The following is a 19,796-nucleotide window of genomic DNA, read 5'->3' on the forward strand; positions in this document are numbered from 1 at the left end:
TGAGATACAAACCCTATAGGTAGTCTTGCGGTTCATGAATAAATTCCATGAACAGTATAAGAAGGTGCTGTATTAATGGCAGAGCTTGGAAAAGTTATATTTCCAACCACAGTTCCCAAACTCCCTGCTATCTGAGAATCCTGGGAATTATAAGATGAAAATAAAATGTAAAAGATTTTGCAACTGTTATTTTGGCAAAATATTATGAAGATTTTACTGGAGGGTCTCAAGGAGAAGAAATATAGCTTGCATTTCCAGCATCTTTCGACCTTATCACATTGGGGTATACTCTGCTTCTGAGACTCTTTGAACACAATTCTGAAAGGATTTTATCAGAGTTTCAACAGTAGAGTCTCACTTATCCAACATAAACGGGTTGGCAGAATGTTGGATAATAAGGAGGAATTAAGGAAAAGACTATTAAACATCAAATTACATTATGATTTTACAAATTAAGCACCAAAACATCATGTTTTACAATAAATTTGTCAGAAAAAGCAGTTCAATACACAACAATGTTATGTAGTAATTATTGTATTTACGAATTTAGCACCAAAACATCACAATGTATTGAAAAGATTGACTACAAAAACATTGATTACTAAAAGGCAGACTGCGTTGGATAATCCAGAATATTGGATAAGCGAATGTTGGGTAAGTGAGACTCTACTGTAATAGTAAATTTATTTATTTATTTTGCTGGGATGAAAGAACTGATTCCCAATATGTTAGTATAGGAGACTTTATAACATATTATTTGCCATGTTCTGCATATTGGCCTGGTGTATGTTTTTTCACCCACAACAATCCTATAATCTTTGGAGCTAGGGAACATTGCCATCTAGTGCTAGAAGGAATATAATTTCTAATGTGCAGATAAAATAGGTATGAGGTGAGCCATATAACTATTTCATACCACATCTGCAAAGCATATCTGAGAGTGTTCCTTGGAGTGGGATTAATGGATTTTTGAACAGAATAGAGTTTTACACACACACAGCTTTATTAAGCACAACATAACAAATCCTTCTCAAGAAAGAGACCCATTATTTTATTGTGTATCTTCAAATCACCTGTTGCCTTACGAATTTCATAGGGTTTCTTGGGCAATGAATACTAGAGAGAGTTAAATGGTAATATGGTCACAATAATGATAGAACTTCAGTTAATTTTAAGGAGCGGGCACCATACTACTGAGTTTCAATGTTTGAGTAATCATCCAAAGTAAAAGGTAAAGGTAAAGGTAAAGGTTTTCCCCTGACATTACGTCTAGTCATATCTTACTCTGGGAGTTGGTGCTCATCTCTATTTCTAAGCCGAAGAGCTGGTGTTTTCCATAGACGGCGCCAAGGTCATGTGGCTGGCATGATCGCATGGAGCGCCATTACCTTCCCGCCAGAGCGGAACCTATTGATCTACTCACATTTACATGTTTTCAAACTGCTAGGTTGGCAGAAGCTGGGGCTAACTGCAGGAGCTCACCCCGCTCTCCGGATTCGAACCACCGGCCACGCTTGTAGGAGGAATATATTTTCACATGTGGGTAAGTGAAACTATGAATATTGAATTCATGGATAAAGGGACATTATACTCCACACTAGAGAGTTGTATGAGTAAAGTGAAACTGATTCTGAAAATGTTGCTCTGCTTTTGTAACCTGGTGCATTTTTTGCACAAGCAAAAGCACAATACATTTCATTTAGCTCTTTATAATTTTGAGTGTTTCCAAAACAGTGCAACTTTCCGTCCATTCACAACCCTTTGAATCCAACACTACAGGTTGAATTTTAAAAGCACAATGAGGGAATAATCCTCTTAAATTTGTGGAGGAAAGTGTGCCTTAAAACAAGACAAATTGTGGACACACAAGATCTTTTTCTTTTAGCTCTGTGCTGATGCGGCAGTTGACAAATCCATTTGTCTCTGCTTCCAGTGCCAAGTTTTAGTGTAATTCTGTGCATGTCAGCAGGGAAGTAAGTCCACTGAATTCAATGGAAGTTCTGTCTGGCAGGTGTGAATAGAAATGCAGCCAAAGTTGTCATGTTGCCTCTTTCTTCATACTTCAGGCAGGCTGTCTCCTTTTGTTTGCCTATGTGCTTCTTCATCTGTGTAATATTGTAGTTGTAAATTTATTCATTTATTGGGAGATTGGTTCAAAGTTTGAAATCTGCTCAAGGAAAAAGCAGAAAAACATGAGAGTATAAAGTCAACTCCCCTATCCCTTAATCTGTGCTCTATACAAAAGCTTCTTCTTTCTTTTTTAAATGTCTATACCTAGTGACGTAGCCCCCGGTGGTGCAGTGGGTTAAACCGCTGAGCTGCTGAACTTGCTGACCGAAAGGTCAGTGGTTCAAATCCGGGGAGCGGGTTAGCTCCCGCTGTTAGCCCAAGCCTCTGCCAATCTAGCAGTTCAAAAATATGCAAATGTGAGTAGATCAATAGGTACTACTTCAGCGGGAAGGTAAAGTCGCTCCATGCAGTCATGCTGGCCACATGACCTTGGAGGTGTCTATGGACAATGCTGGCTCTTCGTCTTAGAAATGGAGATGAGCACCAGCCCCCAGAGTCGGACACAACTAGACTTAATGTCAGGGGAAAACCTTTACCTTTGCCTTTATACTTAGTGACATTTATATACAAGTGTCTTTTTGCTTGCCTAAGGTGTTCCTATAAAAAAGTGGTACCCAACTTGCGGTGGTATCTCCCTCCAGAGAGATTAGCGAAGATGTACAATTGCACCGATAAATGCTGGAAATGTGGGAAAGAAAAAGGCACATTTTACCACCTGTGGTGGTCAAAAGGAGAAACCAGTAAATCATTTCTAAATATCTTTAACCATTGTTGTTGTGTGCCTTCAAGACCTTTCCAATTTATGCCGGCCTTAAGGTGACCCTACTACAGTGTTCTCTTAGCAAGATTTGTTCAGAGGGTTTGTCTGCCTCTCTTTGAGGCTGAGAGAGTATAGCTTGCCTAAGGTCACACATTGGTCTCCATGGCTGAGTGGGTATTCATACCAAAGTCGTATGTCCCTCAAATTATTACACAAAACCACAACTAAAAGTAAAGGAAATTTATGCAAGGGGGAGAAGGGCGCAGAGAAGATCTAGCCCTGATTCTCATTGTGCATTGTCCTGAGATTCTTTCACCCTACACGGTTACAGCATTACAATTCCATTGTAACTGCTGTAGTTCCATATTGTGGAATTCTGGGATTTGTAGTCTAGGCAGAATGTTTAAAATTCTCAGCCAGAGTGCTGTAGTTTCTCAACAATCTGCAAACCTCAGGATTAGTGTAATAAAAAAGAGTTCTAGGGACTTCATCATACAGGGGGTTGCAAGCTTCGTATGATGCTTGTGCCCCAGTTGATTCACAGAGCTCTACACCACCCATCACACAATGCAGTGACTTCTGGCGGGGTTCAGTCAATCGACTCGGGTGCAAGTGTCCTATGACACTGTGTCCAGAACACAGGAGGCTTCCTATGTTCTGTGGCCAGTGTGAGAAGAAGCTGCACAGCAACATGTGATGGGGAAGTGTTGCTTCAGGCAAGATGGACACAAGGTTGGCCCCCTCTGATTCATGCCCGGAAGCTGACAAATTGCCCCACACTACCTCAACAATATGTTTCCAGATCCAAGTCTTGAGAGGGAAGAAGCATATATACTGTACTAGCTGTGCCCGGCCACGTGTTGCTGTGGCTAGGACTTAATTTTTCTTTTCTTTTTGTTGTATGGACCTAGAGGCGTGGATGAGAGGTTGTGCTGTCAATTTTCAAGGTTGTGGGGAGTTTAGTTTAGTTGTTTTGTCCAGTGCCGTGATTCCATTACCCTTTTATATAGATAGATAGCTGTGCCCGGCCATGCGTTGCTGTGGCTAGGACTTAATTTTTCTTTTCTTTTTGTTGTATGAACGTAGAGGCGTGGATGAGAGGTTGTGCTGTCAGTTTTCAAGGTTGTGGGGCATTTAGTTTAGTTGTTTTGTCCGGTGCCGTGATTCCATTACCCTTTTATATATATAGATTTCATCTTGCAACTTAAATCAAGATACCAGTATAGTAACCTATGGATGCGAGAGCTGGACCATAAGGAAGGCTGAGTAAAGGAAGATAGATGCTTTTGAACTTTGGTGCTGGAGGAAAATCCGGAGAGTGCCTTGGACTGCAAGAAGATCCAACTAGTCCATCCTCCAGGAAATAATGCTCGGCTGGTCACTGGAGGGAAGGATATTAGAGGCAAAGATGAAGTATTTTGGCCACATCATGAGAAGACAGAAAAGCTTGGAAAATATCATGATGCTGGCGAAAAAAGGAAGAAAAAAGGAAGAGAGGCCAACTAAGGGCAAGATGGGTGGATGGTATCCTTGAAGTGAGTGACTGGCTTGAACTTGAAGGAACTGGGGGTGGTGACGGCCAACAGGGAGCTCTGGCGTGGACTGGTCCATGAGTTCACGAAGAGTCGGAAATGACTGAGTGAATGAAGAAGAAGACCAGCAGCTTCTTCTGCCCTTTCCTATCCTGAATCTGTAATACACCTGCTCCATAGCATGGCAGGGAACAGCTAAAACAGGTAGAGTGGTCCTTTGGTGCTTCAAATGTTTGGACTTCCAGAATCTGCCACTGGCATGGCTAATGGAAAGGTATTTGGCAGGTTTTTACCCAAAATAATGAAAGGCCAAATGTTCTGCAAAGGAATTGTCACTGATCTTTCTTTTAATCATGTAGAAGACATGTAATTATCATTAAAGAGTGTAGGACGTTTCAATGCAGTCCTACAGTCAAGTATTAAAAATAGAATTAAAAATTGGTATGAAAAAATACGCTAATACACAGCATTCAAAACAATGAGAAAACAGATGTGTATAAATAAAAGTTCAAAATCATGAGAAAACAAAATACATTTATTTTAGTGTCCCAAATCCTAGGGTTTGTTCCTTGTTTGCCGGCCCTGATGGTTCCCACGCAGTTTGCCTTTATTGCTTCTTTGATCAAAGAAGGATGCCAGGGGAGCATCCAAGATCTGACATGCCTTCTGTTTTCAGACATCAGAATTTATGGATATTCAAAGTAATCAACTTTGTTTTGATTGGCTCAAAGATGCAATCAGTTTTCTTGATGTACATTCAGTATTGTAAAGTTTTACAGCAATGTATGGTGGGTGCTTTAATAACTTTTTAATGGAGAAAACCTGAATTTGTTGCTTTGCTGGTATCCATCCCCCTTCTGAATTGCAGAGGCTTTCCAAGTGAGGAAATCAGTGTTGGTCTATGACAATGGTGACTGATGGATTATCTGGGTGGAATGGCCCTTAGGTGCTGGGATTTTATGGACAGGCTATGTGTATAAGGTATATATAAAACAAATTTTGCATTTAGATTTGGGTCTCATCTTCAAGATACCTCGTCATGTCTTCTTCTTTCTAACCTATTTTCCCAATGGAGGGGTAGGCAAAGATATCTCATCATGTATGTGCAGATATTCCAAAATACACGCCTTCAAATTATGAAACGGTTCTGGTCTCAAGCATGTCAGATAAGGGATAGGGTAAAGGTAAAGGTTTTCTCCTGACATTAAGTCTAGTCGTGTCTGACTCTGGGGGTTGGTGCTCATCTCCATTTCTAAGCCGAAGAGCTGGCATTGTCCTTAGACGCCTCCAAGGTCATGCAGCCAGCATGATGCCATTACCTTCCCACTGGAGCGGTATCTATTGATCTACCCATATTTGCATGTTTTCAAACTGCTAGGTCAGCAGAAGCTGGGGCTAACAGCAGGAGCTCATCCCGCTCCCCGGATTCGAACCACCAACCTTTCGGTCAGCAAGTTCAACAGCTCAGCGGTTTAATCATAATAATAATAATAATTTTATTTATATCCCGCCTCCATCTCCCCCGAGGGGGACTGGGGGCGGCTCACAGAAATATCAAATAAAAACAATAACAGTATACAATACATCAATAGACAAAAACATGCACCAATTATAAAATCTAAACATTAACCTATGAAATAAAAACACACTTAATAAAACATAGAATTAAAACCAGCGAGGTTACAGTAATAGATAAGCTAAAGTGCGCATTATAAGTTGTAAACTCCAGATAACAGATAAAGTGCAGCAGATTCATTTGAAGTCAGTTTGGGATGGGAGGAGGCCTGAGCTAATATCAAGTTGACCTGCGGCGCAACCTGTACTGCAACTATGGTTTTCCTCTTCTTCTTAGAGATAGTCAAAGCCAGTGAACAAATAATGCACCAGTTTTGAAGGACATTCAATAATCTTCCTGAACAATTATATGTGTGCTCTTCATGTGCATATTGGAATAAACTGCTCATTCTGTAAGTCTGCAAGAGGAGTCTGACACATCCCTTGAATCCCTTGCAGGGGGAGACAAATGTCAAAAATGGTTGAGTGGTTGCACTTTGTTACTTTGCAATAATTCTTACCTAATCTTCTGAAAAGCTACCAGCAGGAAACAGCATCCAATTTTGAGAAGGTATACCCACTCCAGCCTGGCATGCCCAAAGGCAAAAGTAAAATAACTAAACAGCCCATTCTTATTAGAATGCTGTTGCTGTAGTGCGCAGCCTTAGCAGGGACTCCACGCGGTGCTTTAACTCATTTTAATATGGCAGCGATTAAGTTTCGCACTGCTAGGAAAAGAAAAGGCAGAGCAACTCTATCAGGCTCCAGCTGACCTCAGCTTCAACTAAAGCTGAAATGTTTGTATGTGACTAGAATGTTTAAGTAGCTGCACTCAGGGAACATAATATTTTCGACAAAAGATTTGTTTTATGGCTACTTTTGAAATCACTATCTACTTTAACAAGGCAAATACAGATGTGGGCCAGGTTCGATACAGAGAGGTTCAGAGAGCTGAGAATAAAAAAGAAGCAATTTTTTTTGCAGAGCACAGTGTGTTATGTGAAATTAACTGAGTCACAGTGTTAGGATGACCATCAACTTGTACTGGATTCAGAGGCAGTCCAACAATGAGGCAAATTAGGCAGTTGCCTGTGGTGCAAAGCATACGGGGGCGCAGTCGAGACTGCTTTTTCTGTTGATTTGTTGTAAAACATGATGTTTTGGTGCTTAGTTTGTAAAATCTTAATGTAATTTGATGTTTAATAGACTCTCCCTTAATCCCTCCTTATTATCCAACATTTTCGCTTATCCAACGCTTTTATTTTTCAGTGATTGGTTTAGGGAGGGGGGCGCCAAAATTCTGTTCGCCTACACTTGAAAAATACCTAGGGCCGGCTCTGACTGGATTTGACAGATTCATAAACTGTAATGGTATCACTGGCGATGTTATTAAGGTATTAGCAATTCTTAAGATTTTATAACTCCACTTTTATATTTATGGAAGTGTGCTCAAGGTTTTAAAGAGACAATAATAATTAATTTTTATAGGCTACAATGATGGCATGATCGAAAACAAAGATGGCAAGGACTTAACAGGAGCTGAAGAGATCAAGAGAAGGTGGTGAGACTATACAGAAGATCTGTATAGGAAAGATAATAATATCGAGGATAGCTTTGATGGTGTGGTGACACTTGGGAAGTGTTCGACTTGTGATTTCGTGATACAAAATCCAGCATATCTATCTTGTTTGCTGTGTCATAATAAAATAATAATAATAATAATAAAACTTTATTTATACCCCGCCACCATCTCCCCGTGGGGACTCGGGGCAGCTCACAATGTTACAAAAGTAACAGCGCAAATACATTAACAATATACACAGTTTAAAACACAAGAAAATGATAAAACAGAAGTTAAAACAAAGGTTTATACAACAGTAATAATATTAAACAACCACCAATGCAATTCAGTCAACTTCAAAGGTGGCGGGGGGGACTATAGCAGCAATATAAGATAAAATCATTAGATTAAAATGAAAGGAACCTAATAACATTCAGAATAGAATTATAATGAGGCTGGTCATCCAATAACTGTCTCTCCAAAGGCTAGCCCAAACATCCAGGTTTTCAATTGTTTCTTAAAGGATGGTAGGGAGGGTGCCAACCTAATCTCCCTAGGGAGGGAGTTCCAGAGCCCCTACCAAACATAACTATAAGGAGTGGGGTTGAATGGGCCTTAAGAAGCATTGATAATAACAAGGCAGCAGAAGATTATGGGATCCCAGCTGAACTGTTTAAAATCTTGAAATATGATGCTGTCAAAATGATGCATGCCATATGCCAGCAAATCTGGAAAACACAAGAATGGCCATCAGATAGGAAAAAATCAATTTATATCCCCATACCAAAAAAGTGAAATGCTAAAGAATGCTTAAACTGTAGTACAGTGGCACTTATTTCACATGCCAGTATGATAATGCCCAACAGCCTACAAGGTAGACTCCAGCAATACATGGAGCGAGAGTTGCCAGATGTACAAGCTGGGTTTAGAAAAAGCAGAGGAATGAGAGACCAAATTGCCAATATCCACTGGATAATGAAGGGAGGTAGGGAATTTCAGAAAAAACATCTATTTCTATTTTATAGACTATTCTAAAGCCTTCGACTGTGTGAATCAGAATAAATTGTGGCAAGTTCTTGGTGGTATAGGGATACCAAGTCACCTTGTCTGTCTCCTGAGAAATCTGTATAACGACCAAGTAGCAACAGTAACAACAAACCACGGAACAACAGACTGGTTCAAGACTGGTAAAAAAGTACGGTAGGGCTGCATACTTTCAACCTACCTATTCAACTTGTATGCAGAACACATCATGCAATGTGCGGGGCTTGATGAATCCAAGGCTGGAGTTAAAATTGCTGGAAGAAACATTAACAACCTCAGATATGCAGATGATACCACTTTGATGGCTGAAAGCGAGGAGGAGCGGAGGAGCCATATAACCAAGGTGAAAGAAGAAGGCGCAAAAGCTTCAAGAAAACCAAGATTGGGGCAACCAGACTGATTGAAAACTGGCAAATAGAGGGAGAAAACATGGAGGCAGTGATAGACTAGGTATTTCTAGGTGCAAAGATTACTGCAGACACAGACTGCAGCCAGGAAATCAGAAGACGTTTACACAATGATGGCAATAGATAATTACTTTTGAAAAATAACTTTCAAATTCTGATAGTAATCATGACAGCTATAGTTTACTAAAGCATGGCCATTTAATAAAGCTTTCGGGGCATGATTGATTTCATTCAAATTTAATATACTTTAATCTCGTAATTATTTTTACTGTTTTAATTGTTGCAAAGAGTTCAGGTTCATTTTATTGTTAACTGCCCTGACACCTTCTAATATAGAGTGAGATATAAATATTTTGTTCCATTTTGGATTATCTTATTTTGCAGTTTTCATGATAAAAAATGAAAGCCAATGTAGTACAAGTGGTTTGACCTTAGGCAAATCATACTAGCTCAGTCTCAAAGGAAGACAAATCTCCTCTAAACAAAGCTGAAATAATATACAAATTCATACACTGAACCAAAATACAATCCAAAGAACATCCCTGTAGAATTTACAGACAATATAAAGAATATATTTCCACTATTAAGCCTAATTAAGCCAGAGAGAAAAGAACTCTGGGCTGAAGACAGGGGTCCCTTCCACACATCTGAATAAAATCCCACATTATCTGCTTTGAACTGGAATATATGGCAGTGTGGACTCAGATAACCCAGTTCAAAGGAGATTGTGGGGTTTCTCAGCTCCAATTGTGATGCTGTGGATTCGCCTTCTCTGAAAAAATACGCCAAGATGCACAAGGGCTGAAGATACCATATCTTTATTGTTCGGAATACAAGAGTCTTGCACTATTGCTTGTCTATATAGGCCTAGCTACAGCATCGTAAATCACTCTGGAGTCCTGGCGCCTGGAGCTTGCCCATTTCCATGTTCCAGAGCCTGTCTCCCCCCCCCCCCCCCCACCTTGGGGCAATTGACTTTTTATGTCTGGTTCACATGTCCTGTCCTCCCTTTCGGCCCATGGCCATGTGCTTTGGGTTAGTGTTCTGTGTCCCGAGGGCTGTTAGTAGGATGGCATGTGATAGGGACATCATGCCCCCTTGCGTGGAGGTTTCTGCGGATATTGAGTGTGAAACCTCTTGATGAGCGTGGGCGTTTTTATATCAGATTCCTTTGCCCACTCATATTCACTGTGGGGGAAATGTTCCCATCTAATGAAATTGTGCCGTCCGCCGGACAATAAAAAAACTATAAAACTGAAACGTGCTGTCCTTTATCCGGGCGAACTGCAAATCCCTATAAGCTGTCCTATAGATATTGAACGACTGAGTCTGGATAACTTCAAAAAAGGATGTTTATTCATACAAGGTTGTAAACCTGGCACAGATCTTAAAGTTGCAGAAAATGAAACAAATTTTTTATAGGTTTTAGTCACAGAATTATCCCTGGTTCCAGAAGGCAAAGGTGATTATAAAACCACTATACCCTAATCACGCTGCCTATATTAGAAGGAGAAACTCTTTCCTTCCCTATCTTTACAGCAAAGATTAGTTCTAGAAGCGATGGAATGACTCTGCTCCTCTAACTAGATTTCCTATTCCAGATCAATATAATTCAATACTTATCTAATTTGGATAGGCTTAGATTGGCCTGGTTTTGAGGATGATTTGTCCCAGTTAGCCTTGCACAGCTCCAGCACGTTGGAAGACTATAGCCAGAATGAAGCTCCAAAATGGAGACTAGACCCTGGTAAAAAGGGCGGTCCTAAGATGTTGCACTCTTTGACCAATCACTGCAAAGAAAACTGCAGCCAGCTCTTGCAGATTCCAAGCCACCTTTCCTAGGCCTTTGCAGCCAGAGGCTCAAACAAAATGTAAAGGAGGGAAAACAAACAAACGACCAATAGGTAAGGCAAACCATCGTCCTGGGGGACGGAACACTCCCCGCTAAATTCCCAGGATGTGGGAATTTACCAATCAAAAACATACAAACACCTTTGTATACACAACAATAAAACAGTATAAAACTTACACACTTTGGACAAGCAACACGAGATTGCTGGTTGGTCTGTCCAGGACAGACATTTTGTCCTTACTATGAGTCTTTACCTGAACTTTTCTAACCTTACCGTCAGGGCAAGGAAAGGTCTTTAGTGTAATGCCCATAGGCCAGGCATAGCGGGGCAAGTCTTTGTCCTTTAGCAACACAAGGTTTCCCACCTTGAAATTGTCCTCTGGGGTTTGCCAGAGTCTTCTGGTTGGAAGCTGGCTTAAGTATTCGGCCTTCCACCTCTTCCTGAAGTGGTTGGCTAAGGTCTGCACATGCAAAATTGGTGCCACAGTCCGATCGAATTGACTTAATTGGCCCTCTGAGGGCTATGAACCTTTTCAATGCATTTAAAAATGATGAAGTGTCCATTCCCTCTACATCCTCAATATAGACAGTTCGTTTTGACAAACAAGTAAACAAAACCGCACATCTTTTGTTATTTACAACACCACCCCTGGTTTTCCTAGTGACAACCTCCCAAGGACCAAACACATCGATTCCCACATGGGAAAAGGGGGGGTCTGTCAAAGTCCTGTCCTGAGGTGACTCAGCCATCAGCTGACTCTGAGTCGCCGACATTTGACACACTTAAAAATAACACTGCTGACCAAACTTTTAGCATTTACCACCCACAGGCCTTCATTTCTAAGGGTCGCCTCAGTCAGAGTTCTACCTTGATGATGGATTTTCTCATGGTAGTGACGAACCAACAACAAAGCAATATGGCTATTGGGGGGTACAATGATAGGGTTCTTTATACACACTTTGAGTTTAGCCTTAGCTAACCTCCCTCCCACTCTTAAAATGCCCTCCTTGTCTAGAAATGGGTTTAACTCACGCAAGAAACTCCGGCTGGGGGTGTCAATCCCTTGTTCTAACCTGGCTATTTCTAGACTAAACTCATGCCTCTGAACTGACCTGAATATTACTCCCTTAGCCTTCAACATGTCCTGAACTTGCAAAGGCTGACTATCTTTGCAGACTAAGCGATGTATAAGCCTAGCAACTGCTCTAAGAAGACTGTGCCACTCCGAAAAACGTTCAAAACGGTGTGGTTCCAGGCAAGATCTTTGGCCCATCTTGATTTCTGTGGTCATCTTGCAAACTTTCACCTCTGGAACAGACTCGGGCAATTCTGTATTATCGGTGGGAGAAAAGGCTGATGGAAAATTGACTTCGGTTAAGCATCTGGGGCCTGTCAGCCAACTTGAACTTGACACTCGTTGAGCTGAAGCTCCTCTGGAAGCGATGTCAGCTGGGTTGTTGCTGGTGGCGACATGGTGCCACTGGCTAGGCGTAGAACTGGATAGAATGTTGTTGATTCTATTAGCCACATACACCTTGAATCTTTTGGTTGTGTTGTTGATGTAACCAAGCACAACTGTACTGTCCGTGTGGAAATGGACATCTTGAAACAAGTCTCCTATCTCTTGCTGGATGATGCGCCAGAGCTGGACAGCAAGAACTGCTGCACACAATTCCAGCCGGGGTATTGAAGTTCGCATAGGAGCTATTTTAGCCTTTGCCATGATGAATCCTGCGTGACAAAAATCTCTGTCCCTTTGTCGCATGTATGCCACAGCTGCTATAGCTTGCTCAGATGCGTCACAGAAGATGTGAAGTTCTGTGGTGGGTTCTATCATCGCCTTGCAGGGAACAAATTGTCTGGGAACTGTGATGGTTTCCAGTCCTTCAGCTTGAGAAGTCCAATTTGCCCAAGCTGCTTTCACCGATGGGGTCAGCTCTTGATCCCATCCTATCTTCTTCAGTGACCAGAGTCTTTTTTCTGTCACATGCCTATTGTTTGGCAAAGTGGGTTTTTCTGCTTTAAAAGGCAGAGGGGCTATCCAATTTCCCTCGGGACTCCGGGAAACTTGAGAGTTCATGATCTCTAAAAACCTCTGTTCATCTTTGGAAAGCGCTGTAGTTTCATCCCTTTTGGAGACCTCAAAGATGGAAGAATACTCTGGTGTTATTGCTTGGCAGTAGACTGAGATATGACTTAGGCAACTGCGCACAAGTGTAGGACGTCCACCTTTAAGCACCTGTGCTTGATTGGAGTCCAACGACGATGGTGGGTGCATCTTGTTTATGCACACTGGGCCTATGACTGTCCAGCCTAATGGCAATTGTTGTGCGATAGGTGCACCTGGAGGTCCTTTAACTTGGTCGTTCACACAGAACAAGCTCGGGCAGTCCGAGCCAAGCAAAAGGGCAATGTCCACATCTGGCCGAAAGGCTGGTATAGCATTCTTTAACCGTCGCAAATGTGGATGAGCCTCCACAACTTCTCTAGTTACAATTTGTTTTTTGTTCCGAGGGATGGAGGAACACTCAATCAGGTCTGGCAACTTGAACTGTCTCTTCTGGTCGCAAGAGGAGACAACAAAGCCAGATGCTATGCGACCCTGCAACTTCTTTTTTCCTGCACACGTAGTCATAGTGTAGTCGACCATCTTGGTTTTAAGGTCAAACATGCGGAAGAACTCTGGAGTAGCCAGGGAGGCGTCGCTCTGTGAATCCAGGGCCACATAGAGTCTCTTTCTAAGCCAAGGGCTCTTGGCTGGATATACATCCGCTAGGCAGATAGGATGACAAACTCTGTACTGGTGCGAGTCAGAACACAGCTCTGTACAGGCGACTGCTGAAACTTCCACCTGCATCTCTGGTGCGGCTGGCTTGTCGGTGTCTTCGACTGCTGACTTTTCTTTTGGTGAAGCGTTCTCTTTGGGGTGGGAGATGATATTGGAGTTGTGCATTGCGGTGCAATGCTTGAGGCTGTTGCATTTCTCACACTTGATGTTTTCTTTGCAGTTGGATGCAAAGTGTGGAGTTGCTCCGCAGCATCTAAAGCAGATTCCCTGCTTTTGAACTAGCTGTTGCCTTTCTTTGTATGTCTTTCTACTAAACTCCCTGCAGTTGGCCAAGCTGTGAGGCTTTTGGTGAATAGGGCAAAGCAACTCTTTTACCTCCGACCTGGGTTCATCAGTCTTGTGTTGAGTTTCGACTGCCTTTACGCTGACAGGTCTATTGGCCTCTCTAGATGGTTTCTTGTCCACTTTAGGTGCCTTCTCTGGCTGGGTCCCTTGGTATAAGGTGGGGAGGCCCGTCTGTGGATCATTCCTTTCTCTGGCTGCCCTGGTGATGAACTGGACCAAATGAGAAAATGGAGGGTATGCCTGGGAGTGGGCCTCCTTGTAGTTGAAGACCTCCTGTCCCCAGCGTTCTTGCAAAGTGAAGGGCAGCTTGGTCAAGATCTGCCTCTGGGACAGGTGCTGATCGAGGCACTTCAAACCGGGCAGTTCTGGATTCTCCTTGGCCGACTCTAATTCCGCAAGGAGATCGCTGAGGTCCCACAAGAGTTTGAAGTCTTTGAGTTTTAAAGCTGGGAACCTTTGGAGCTTGTCCATAAGAGATGCTTCAATCTCTGTGCTGGCCCCATACCTCTGCTGCAACCTGGCCCAGGCCTTTTCCAGGGCTTTGTCGGGATCGGCTACGTGGGCTGCGTAGATCTTCTTAACTTGTGAGGATGAGGCTGGGCCCAACCATGCAGCCAGAAGAGTCAGTTCTTCCTCAGGCAATAACTTTAAGTCTCTGATTGCTCTCTGGAAGGTGGCCTTCCAGAGAAGAAATTCCTCAGGCTTGTCGGAAAACTTTTCGACACCCTTGTCCTTAAGATCTCTTCTGGGGCTTCTGATGATGGAGACAAGCTGGGACTCTGGCGTCAAAGGGAACAATTGAGGAGTTTGCTGTTGTGGAGTGGACTCCCACCGTGTACCTTGCGTCAACCTTTGGCCTCTTGGAGGGATGACATTGACCACTGACGAATCGATGGTTCCCTGTGCAGCTGTCTGTAGGGGCCAACTAGCACTCGGCCTTGAGGCCCTGATTGACTGACCTAGGGTTTTAGCAGGAGGCACAGGTAGCTCGAGCAAGGGTGAGCTCCCCGCTATGACGCTCTGCTCTGCAGGAAATTCAAAAGTGACTTTGGGGCCCTGCTCTGGGTAAGGAGAGAAGTCTCCCTGTTCCTCATCCGAAAACTGGCTGTTCATGCTGCCAAGGTGCGCAAACACTTTGGCAGAAGGATCCTGTATTGGTAACTGGCTTACATTTTCTTCTGTGAGTGGCTCAATTAGGGCCTTGGCCAAAGTCTCAGCCCTTACCCTTTTGGCTGCGGCATCCATCTTTATTCTAAGCATCTCTATACGAGCCTGTTCTATTTGCATTTCGCTTTGTCTACGGGCCTGTTCTATTTGCAGTCGTTGCTCTTCTTCTTTAAAGGGAAGGGTGAGATCAGCTGCCTTAGCATCAGCCTCCGCCCCCGCTACCTTGCTCTTTAGCTCCAGACGTGCAGCCTCCTTAATGTGCAAGGCAGCTAGGGAAGAGATGGCACTCCCAGCAGCAGAAGACTTGCTAGAGTGGCTGTGTTTAGACGATGCACGCTCCCTTAGTTTAGATACCTGGCTAGAGCGGTTGGACTTAAGACTAAGTGCCACAGCAGGTGATTTTAAAAGATTGGTCTCATGGCTGCATAAGGAAGACTGATTTCCTTTTGGCTCAGACCTTAGATTAACAGGTGGAGAACTAAATTCCAAGGCATCTAGAATTGCCCTCACCTTATTTTCTTTCTCATTAGTGTCAGCTAAGACACTCACTATTTCTAACTCTGAATCCTTGGCGTTAATGCGCTCGAGGACCTGGACTATCTTAGACACCAAACCCCTCCAGAGACCGAAGGTCTCTTCAAGGTCTGTCTGTAATATGGATGGCACCCTTGTAATACCCAAGCTCTCAATTCTGTCCATCAATGTTACAATTCGCTCCCATGCCGAACCTAACCTCACATGGAGGAGCTCCTTTTCATCTATTAGATGGGCTAGCATCTTGGCTGAAGGGTGCTTTATCCTTTGGGGCCTTTCATTCCTACTTTCAGCCTCAGAAGGAGGTATACCATCTGTATCGTCTTGAAATTGCATAGACATTATGTATTCTTAATAGCAAGTAAATTTACAACAAAGGCAAATGCAATATACCTGCAAGTAAATTTACAATAAAAGCAAATGCAATATATAATACAATGCACAACACTTAACCATAGCAATATATATCACTAAGTAACTATACTTTACAAAGATTGTGACCTTTGGCGCCAGATTTTAGTGGGCAAGCTGCAAAATGCCAACTGACAGCAACTTGCCACTTGATACCTCCCTTGCCCGAGTGACGTAAACTGCCAAAATGGCGACTTCGCCAAATTTTCAAGCACCTCGTGCTCTGCGGCTCGAGGCCTGCCGCCGAAGGAGCACCGAGGCTGGCTTTGGAAAGGAGGAGAGAAAAGACGCCTCCTCCCCGCTGTGAAGGGAGGTCACCACCGCAGGTCGATGAAGCAGGTCACCACCGCAGGACGATGAGGCAGGTCACCACCGCAGGACGATGAGGCAGGTCACCACCGCAGGACGATGAGGCAGGTCACCACCGCAGGACGATGAGGCAGGTCACCACCGCCGGACCATGAGGCAGGTCACCACCGCAGGACGATGAGGCAGGTCGAAGCCGGCCGAGTGCTCCGGCCGAACTCGCAGCAGCGTTGCCAGGCCTGTCCAGGTTCTAGCCTGGTTCTGGTGGGCTTCACGCCTCAGAGCCAGCCAAAGAACTGTCGCTGGTGCTCCGCGGCTCGAGGTCTACCGCCGAGGGAGCCCTGGACGTTGCTGGGAACTGCACAGCCTGTGCAAACCCAGAAAGCCACTGGGCCACGTGCGCACACGCGAGCCAAATAGCAAGGAAATAGAGCCCCACTATTTGACTCCTTCAGGTCTGAGAGCGGGCTCCACTGCCTCAGACGCTGGTAGAGTCTTTAGGTATGCAGACTGAGCTCAGGCGGAAAAGCCGCAGCCTATACTAAAACTTCCTAAACTATAAAAAACTATAAAGCCGTGCAAGCTAGCTGAAGTGGAAAAACCGCTGATCGACCTCAAAACTGTGCCGTCCGCCGGACAATAAAAAAACTATAAAACTGAAACGTGCTGTCCTTTATCCGGGCGAACTGCAAATCCCTATAAGCTGTCCTATAGATATTGAACGACTGAGTCTGGATAACTTCAAAAAAGGATGTTTATTCATACAAGGTTGTAAACCTGGCACAGATCTTAAAGTTGCAGAAAATGAAACAAATTTCTATAGGTTTTAGTCACAGAATTATCCCTGGTTCCAGAAGGCAAAGGTGATTATAAAACCACTATACCCTAATCACGCTGCCTATATTAGAAGGAGAAACTCTTTCCTTCCCTATCTTTACAGCAAAGATTAGTTCTAGAAGCGATGGAATGACTCTGCTCCTCTAACTAGATTTCCTATTCCAGATCAATATAATTCAATACTTATCTAATTTGGATAGGCTTAGATTGGCCTGGTTTTGAGGATGATTTGTCCCAGTTAGCCTTGCACAGCTCCAGCACGTTGGAAGACTATAGCCAGAATGAAGCTCCAAAATGGAGACTAGACCCTGGTAAAAAGGGCGGTCCTAAGATGTTGCACTCTTTGACCAATCACTGCAAAGAAAACTGCAGCCAGCTCTTGCAGATTCCAAGCCACCTTTCCTAGGCCTTTGCAGCCAGAGGCTCAAACAAAATGTAAAGGAGGGAAAACAAACAAACGACCAATAGGTAAGGCAAACCATCGTCCTGGGGGACGGAACAGAAATACTGTAGGATGTTTTTCCTAACCCTGGAGTCTAAGATTTCCGCCACCTCATAATGCTGGTTGCCCCCTATCATGATGGGCTGGGGTGGGGGCTTGATTGGGTACCATTGGCTGCTTTCAGGAGCTGGTTTGAGCAGGCTGAAGTGAAAGACTGGGTGGATCATTCTGTAGGTCTTGGGGAATTCTAGTTCTGCGGTCACTTCATTGACCAACCTTTTAATCTTAAAGGGTCCAATGCACTTGGCTGCCAATTTCTTAGCAGGTTGTTTACTTTTTAAGTATTTGGTGGAGAGGTATAGCTGTTGGCCTGGCTTTAGGTCCCAGCCTGGTTTCCTGCATTTGTCTGCTTGGTTTTTGCAAGCTGCCTTGACCTCATCAAGTGCCTGCGTGATTACTGGCCATGCATCTTTGATGTGCGCCATCCATTCTGCAAAGGGGACTGGGTCAGACTGGGTCACCTCTGGGGTTGGTAAGGTGCGGAGATTGTGACCATAAACTATCTCAAATGGGGAGTGCCCTGTGCTGGAATGCATAGAATTATTATAGGCAAACTGAGCATATGCCAATTTTTTTCGACCAATTATCTTTCTGGTAGTTTGTGTAGCATCTCAAGTATTGCTCTAGCACGTGGTTGATCCTCTCTGTTTGCCCATCAGTCTGGGGGTGGTATGCTGTGCTGAGGGCTTACTTGGCCCCTAATTGACGTAGAAACACTTTCCAAAACTTGGACACAAACACCGAGCCGTAGTCAGAGTGACCTCTGAAGGAGCTCCATGGTGCTTGTAGCACTTTTCAATGAACATTTGTGCCAGTTGTTCTGCATTAGGCATGCTTCTGCATGGAAGGAAATGCGCTTGCTTGGAGAACAGGTCTACTACTACCCAAATTGTGGTTTTCCCATTACTAGGGGGGAGATTTAAAATGAAATCCATGCTGATGTGTACCCAGGAAACTCTAGAGGTCTCCAGTGGCTGCAGGAGTCCCGATTGCCCCCCCCCCCCAATCGCTGTGGCACAGACTGGACACTGGTATGCTTTCACATCCTTTCTCATGAATAGCCACAAATATTTCCTCCTCATTAAATTCAGTTTTTACAAATCCAAAGTGTCCTGCTGTTTTGTTGTCATGGTGCTCGTGAAGGGCCTGTTTCCTTTGGTCCTCAGGGACACAAATCTTGTTGCCTTTTAGCCACACCCTGTCCTTGTAGCCTAATTCGCAATACTGTTCCCTGAGCCAGGGATCCCTGATCTGGGTTGCTGTATGTTTTCCTGGCTGTATGGCCATGTTCTAGAAGTATTCTCTCCTGACATTTTGCCCACATCTATGGCAGGCATCCTCAGAGGTACCTCACAACCTCTGAGGATGCCTGCCATAGATATGGGCGAAACGTCAGGAGAGAATACTTCTAGAACATGGCCATACAGCCCGGAAAACATACAAGCCTGTGATCCTGGCCATGAAAGCCTTCGACAACACATTGATCCCTGATCTCCCCCTCGGGGGACAATGTGGCCTCAGGCTCTGGCCTCTCTTTGTTTGCTTGGCTCCTTGTGATCACCCACATTCCTAGTTCGGCTTGCGTAAAGATTGTCCTTATTGTGTCTTGTTTATCTGCACTGTGTTATGGCAGCCTGGATAAGCTAAGAGCTAGGAAGTTTTCCTTCCTAGGAAGGTATTTCAGCTCAAAGTCAAATCTGGTGAAGGATTTGGCCCATCTTAGTTGCTTTGGGGTCATTGTGTGTGGTGTTTGGGGCGCTTCCAGGTTTCTATGATCAGTGTATACTGCAAATTTGTGAGGGGCCCCTTCCAAAAAGTGCCTCCAGTATTCTAAGCCAAATTTGACAGCACTCAGTGGTTCAGCGGGGAGGGGGGGGGGGCAAAATACTGTTTGCTTACACTTGAAAATTATCTACGGCCAGCCATGATTGCCAAATATAAGACATCCCCCAGAAGTAAGACCTAGGAGGAGGGAGCATCTTTCCCTCCTCCTTCGCACCGCAGGTGCCATCCTCGGCAGAGAAGGGAGCAAAATAAGACATCCCCAGAAAATAAGATCTACCGTGTCGTTGGGAGCAAAAATTAATATAAGACACTGTCTTATTTTCAGGTAAACACGGTAGAC

The 19,796-nt window shown here is 43.8% G+C and overlaps 1 protein-coding gene across 1 annotated transcript in view; it reads right to left on the bottom strand.

The window, feature by feature from the left end:
• Positions 1–18,096, bottom strand: part of cdhr3 (cadherin related family member 3) — a 74,869-nt gene extending 56,773 nt beyond the window's left edge. Inside the window, 1 exon segment of the mRNA XM_062982727.1 lies at positions 17,698–18,096. Coding sequence (XP_062838797.1) covers positions 17,698–18,096 — 399 coding nt within the window.
• Between the last annotated feature and the right edge of the window lie 1,700 nt (positions 18,097–19,796).

The sequence above is a fragment of the Anolis carolinensis genome, chromosome 5, assembly GCF_035594765.1.
Source record: "Anolis carolinensis isolate JA03-04 chromosome 5, rAnoCar3.1.pri, whole genome shotgun sequence".
Lineage (NCBI taxonomy): Eukaryota > Metazoa > Chordata > Lepidosauria > Squamata > Dactyloidae > Anolis > Anolis carolinensis.